This window comes from Mercenaria mercenaria, chromosome 9 (genome assembly GCF_021730395.1).
Source record: "Mercenaria mercenaria strain notata chromosome 9, MADL_Memer_1, whole genome shotgun sequence".
Taxonomy (NCBI): domain Eukaryota; kingdom Metazoa; phylum Mollusca; class Bivalvia; order Venerida; family Veneridae; genus Mercenaria; species Mercenaria mercenaria.
Genome location: NC_069369.1, coordinates 23,421,080 through 23,427,106, shown reverse-complemented (window position 1 = coordinate 23,427,106; position 6,027 = coordinate 23,421,080). Strand labels below are relative to the sequence as shown.

The 6,027-nt window shown below is 35.9% G+C and overlaps 1 protein-coding gene across 1 annotated transcript; it reads right to left on the bottom strand.

Moving 5' to 3' along the window:
• Positions 1 to 3,306: 3,306 nt before the first annotated feature.
• Positions 3,307 to 5,383, bottom strand: LOC123546716 (sphingosine 1-phosphate receptor 1-like). Its single transcript, XM_053551995.1, has one exon. It carries the CDS (start codon positions 4,570 to 4,572, stop codon positions 3,562 to 3,564), a length of 1,011 nt encoding a protein of 336 aa, XP_053407970.1. The 5' UTR covers positions 4,573 to 5,383; the 3' UTR covers positions 3,307 to 3,561.
• Positions 5,384 to 6,027: the final 644 nt, after the last annotated feature.

The window sequence follows — 6,027 nt, the reverse complement described above, 5'->3', positions numbered from 1 at the left end:
GTATGGTATTAAATACCAGAAGCGATAGTATTTTATGTTGATATTATCAAAAGTTTGAGCTATAAGAATTATTTACAGATCTGATAATACTCCTGTTATATCTGCTCAAACGTCATTTAGAATCCTAGCTGAGAAGACTGCATTTTTATCACTTAAAGTGAATTGATTGTTGACTTTAAAAAGACACCACAAATGGTTGTAAATAACATATGATAGCTTTTTTTGACAATTTTGCAACTTTTGTCTCAAACGCCAAGTTACAGTGATTTTAGTAGAAGGGATAGCTCGTTATACTTATGATCAGATGATAGCGGAATTTGACTGCGGTCTATGCCACCAAATAAGAAGCTAATCTTAACAAAATTTAATTTAGGAAAACAAGAGCTATAACGGTGAAAAGGTCTTACTTCTCATGTCATCCCTTTGTGCTGGAGGATGTAGATTTGTCTTTATCAGTCTGTCCGACCATCCGAGAAAAAATTTGAGTTATTATATTTCTAAAAGTATCTGACCTACCGTCATGAAATTTTATAGGAATTTCACACTTAAGTTTATAGCTCACCTGAGTACAAAGTGCACGATCTGACCTTTGGTGATGTCACTGTGTTTGTCGTCCGTCTTCGTCCTAACACAATTTCATTATTAAGACTTTATTTGTCACCATTTTAGCCCAATGTTAATAAAACATATCCAGAATGTTTGTCTTAAAAATCCCTGCAGAGTTTGATACTAGTTGAGCTTGGCTGAAACACTGGGTCATCGGGCCAAGTTATATAAAACCTTGTTAACAATCTAGATATCATTTGTATTAAGGGATGAATATATAAAACCTCTTCAGAATATTTGTCTTTATACAATTTAGACTCTGTTTTCAACTGGATTATCTTGGGTAAAAACTTATGTTACTAACAAAAGCTTTGTTAACAATCAAGAAGCAAAATTGTACGCCTAAGATACGGAAACGGTAGTCATAATGTTTGTCTTGGATCAAATCTAGGTCAAGTTTGAAACTGAGGGATCTTGGATAGAAAGATAAGTCAGTAGGTTATATCAATGTTTTAGACTTGACCTATATTTGATAAAAACAAATATCTGACCGTGTTTCATATAGATTACTTATAGATAGAAAGTATGGCATCAACAGTGTTAGCCTTGCTGTTGCTCGATTTGACATAGTGACTTAGATGTTGATCTCAGACGATCGATTTTCGGAACGGATATAGGATTCATAAGGATAAGCATTCTGACTACGTGTAGATATTTCTTAAGAACGTCAATAAGATTTTTCTATGATATGAAGGAGTGACGTAGTTTTTTGATCCAAGATACTCAAATTTCAAATTTAATATAGATTCTTGATAATTCTTACTAACGTTTTTATTGATCTAGTAGAAGAAATGGCCTCTAGAGTGTTAACAAGGTTGTTCTATGACTTGAACTTGTGACCCATGGCATTTCGTTAAGACAAACATTCTGAAAAAAAAATCTGGAAAGTAGATCCCTCGGAAGCACCGAGAACAATTCAAACAGTGAAAATTGCAGACTCGGTTTGATTGAGTCTGTTCATGAGCAGTAATGAAAAGTGCAACACTGCCCACGCCCCCTAGCACCGGTTAAAGCAGTATTCAATCTTCAAATCTAAATGGGTTGAAATCAATGATCCAGAAGGACCAGAACATATAACAACACTGAGATGAAGTCGGGGCGACTTTTTACGGCCGCCACACAGCACTTAACACCCGCTGTTGTAAAGTAAATGAAATCTGGAAAGTAGATCCCTCGGAAGCACCGATAACAATGCAAACAGTGAAAATTGCAGACTCGGTTTGATTGAGTCTGTTCATGAGCAGTAATGAAAAGTGCAACACTGCCCACGCCCCCTAGCACCGGTTTAAGCAGTATTCAATCTTCAAATCTAAATGGGTTGAAATCAATGATCCCGAAGGACCAGAAAATATAACAACACTGAGATGAAGTCGGGCGACTTTTTACGGCCGCCACACAGCACTTAACACCCGCTGTTGTGAAGTAAATAAAATCTGGAAAGTAGATCCCTCTAAAGCACCGAAAGTCACATTACGACTTGACGATCACGCTTAGTTTGGCTTACTTTAAACAGTTTGTCTCAGGTGCCAAAAAAAATTTAATGTTGAAAAATATTCTTGTAATGTGTATTGACGGTAAGTCAAATATTTTTTAGATATGTGTAACACAAGTTTTATTTAAAGGAAAAACGGACGGACAGACGGAAGGACGCAAACAAAAGAAAATTTTTCGCAGCCCTACAGGAGAGTTGGCAGTTGGGGTCGGATGTGGACTAATCCGGCTTAGCAATGAAAACGACAAAATCCGCGAGGACAGGTAAAAAGAACGAGATTCTCAGCGTGCGCAGGCGTAACCATTGCCAACCCGGGCTCAATCCACTTCCGTTTTTCGGTTGAAAAAATGGCGTGATGTCTACCTTGTCTTTATCAATATCATCGGCAAATTCTAAATATTTTAAAGAGGCATTTAAATCGAAAGCAGTAGGTAAATAACGGTTAAATCACGGCGGGTAGTAAACACGACGGCTATATGTCCAGCCGCAGGATACCCGTGAACCACATTCTTATTGAAGATACCAGGCACACACCTACATTTTTGAACATTAATTTGCAAGACTGGCCCACGATTTCTGAAGAAAATCGCGTATAACACTTTCTTTGCTGTCTTTGTTCGTTTAGCAATACTTTTGGCATGTTTCAGAGCCCATATCCTGTTATCAACTTTCCGCTTTGGCGCATAAAAATAGACACATGTTTCATCACTAGTTATGAGACTATCAAACACCGTTTTTTATATATTTTTTGGTACTTCTTCAGCAGTTGCTTTGCCATTTGCACCCTCGTATGTTTCTGCTCATCGGTGAGCAAATGGGGGATCCAGCGAGCACTTATCTTCTTAACCTTAAGAATTTTCTTCAGAATGAAGTGGACAGATGCTAAACCGAAGTTTGTCAATTGTGTCAGCTGTCTGACAGGGAAACGCGCATCTTTCTCAATGATGAACTTGATCTTATTAATGTTAGATTTGGTAACTGCAGACTCGGGTCTTCCTGAATAAGAGGCATCTTTGTCTGATTCCTGACCGGAACTGAATTTTTTAAACCACTAATAAACTGTGGAAAATGACACTTGTTTATCCCCATAAACAACATATTTCTCATCATGTATGCTTTTGACACTCAATCGCAACTTACAGCAGGTTTTATATAACTCTGATTTCAGCAACATTTTCTGTTTGTTTCTAACCATTTTCAACGCAGTGTCTTTGAATACACCTGAAAGCAATCGAAATAACAAACAACCGGTTTGTGGATTTCCATTATATTTATACACAATGTACAGCAGTCACCCGTTTCGTATTAGTTTTAAGTATACAGTGCGTTTGCAAAAGTTTACGAACACTCTTCGTATGATTTGTTTTCAGTTAAAATAATTTTATCTGCCTCTTTTTTCTATTATTAGATTCTCACTAGTATCAATTGTTCCATCTGGTACAACAATATGATAGAAATTGCAATTATTCAACAGCGTCCTGCTTTTGGTCGACAGAACATTTCATCTCATTACACATCGAATTCGCTCTACCCCGTTCTGATAGAAAAGATGATGGCTTTGAAAAGGTTGGACAGCGCTTGCAGAAAAGAATCTTCTTAAATGCAGCGCGAAATTTCTTGTTTGCAAGACCATAAATAACACAGTTTAACGCGCAATTTATATACCCTAACTTTGCTAGATATTCCCGTGCACATATTACATTTTGAAATGTAGACGGTTCAAGACTAAAGTGCATGATAATTGAACATGTTATAAACGGTAGCCAACAGATAACAAAGAGTAAGAAAACAATTATCATCAAAACTGTCTTGCTACTTTTCTTTCGGCCACCGCTATTTCCGGGTGTTCGTTTTGTTTTAACTTTCCACATAACGATTCCATACAATACAAAATTTATAAAGACTACCAGGAGAAGCACTATTGAACAAACGAGCTGGAAATCTTGAGGTAAAATAGCACCCATTCTGCACACAAATGTGTTTCCATGTGGTTCCAAAATAACTGGTAGAGTTCCACTGGTAATTGATATAATCCACATGGCAGTTATACTTATGATAAACAACTTCCGTTTGTGAGTTTTTACTAGATGCTCCAGAGGAAATATAATAGCCATAAAGCGATCAAAAGATATTCCAAGTAAAGAGAAAATTGAACAACAGTACGAGGTTACAACTCCGACAGGTTTCGCAACACAAAAATACCAGTTATTTTGCACTTCCGGGACTATTCCCTCGTATATGAATAGCAGCAACCACACACCTAGCAACAAGTCGGCAACAGCTAAGTTTCCAATAAACATGTACAGACTGCCTTTAAACTGAATTGGGTACTTATAAATGCTTATCAAAATTAGTGCATTCCCAAATATTGTTGCAGTGCTTACGATCACATGTATAGTTACTGACACTATATTGAATGTCGGCGAAAACAAGCAAGAAAGATCTACATTCGAAAAATTCTTTCCATCTTCCATAATTGTACACTTTTTAGCCTGTAGGTACTTTGAAATTCGTGTTTGTATACAGCTAATGATCTTCAACAAATTTAGCTGAAAACAAAAACAAGTACAGAAAAGAAATTAAGAAAAAGAAACGATTTTGAAGTTATTGTAACGAAGCAAAATTATAGTTTAAACGCGACTGACTAGTCAATGAAAGGTTTAAATTAAATGAGTAGAATTAGAAAACGTCTTTCTTAAATAGGTTAAATGTAGTGCATTTAATTTGTCCCTTGTCATAATAATTAAAATATTGGATAAATGAAATTGTTTAACACACCTTTAAAACTTACTCTAAAAGCACAAAACATTACGAAATAAATAATTTATAGTAGTCACACCAGTACATCCTTTTGAACTATACTTAACTAGGGCTATTTCCCCATATACGTCACAGATAATGTTGTTGTTTCAAATATGAATGTATCTGGCCTACAGCAATTAATAGAACTGATTGATCGCTCGACTAATCCTACATTAAGCTACAGTTTGTGTGGACTTTACACTTCACAGATTAAAAGAATCATTGATCTCGAGGAACGATAAGCAAATCAGTCGTATTATCTATTCAATAGTCAACTGAAATAATGTATAATATGGCAGTGGTGTTCCTGCGGCCAAAGAACTAAAAAAATAAATAGATCGGCAACTTGAAAGGCATATAGAGCAAATCTCGCCAACATCACGTGGCAACCGAATGAAAGCTCATTGTAGTAAGCGTCTGTGGCTTTGATCATGATTGATCAAGTCGGCAAACGCTTTGAAACAAGATAACTTCCTATCAGAGCGTGTTTTTTTTTACTGATAATGGTGCTTATTTAATATTATTAGTATTTTCTACATGGGGAAGAAATGATTTTATGACTGGAAGTCTGAGAAATCAACAGTTGTCATTTGAAACATGGACTCGATTCGGTTTATTACGCACCGGCCGTACCGCTAAGTTTTACTTCAGTAAGCGTCTGTTGATTTGGTCACGATTGATCAAGTCGGCAAACGCTTTGAAATAAGATAACGTACTAGAGGTTATAACACACTAAATTGCTGCTCTTCTTTATTCTATATAAAATTGACCTATTTCCAATGACCACAGCACATATTAGGACCCATTTCGAATGTCTGTAACTTACATTTTCTTGAAGAATATTGTCAGTGCTAAATAAAAATCAAAAGAAAAGTGGGGGTCATGTTTGATGCAAGAAAAATATTTTCAGTCAAACATACAAACTGCAAAATCAGCTAAGAAAATGAGACCCAAAATTATAGTGGTGGTGTATGATCTAAGTTTTCATGAAAAATTCTGTCATCTTGTTATTTCATTATGAAAATGCTACCTACATGTCAAGCATAGATCTGTCATGTGATTTTAGCAAAGAAATTGCATAGAAAATAAGGAAAATAGCTCTACAGAGCAAAACAAATGAGGACTTT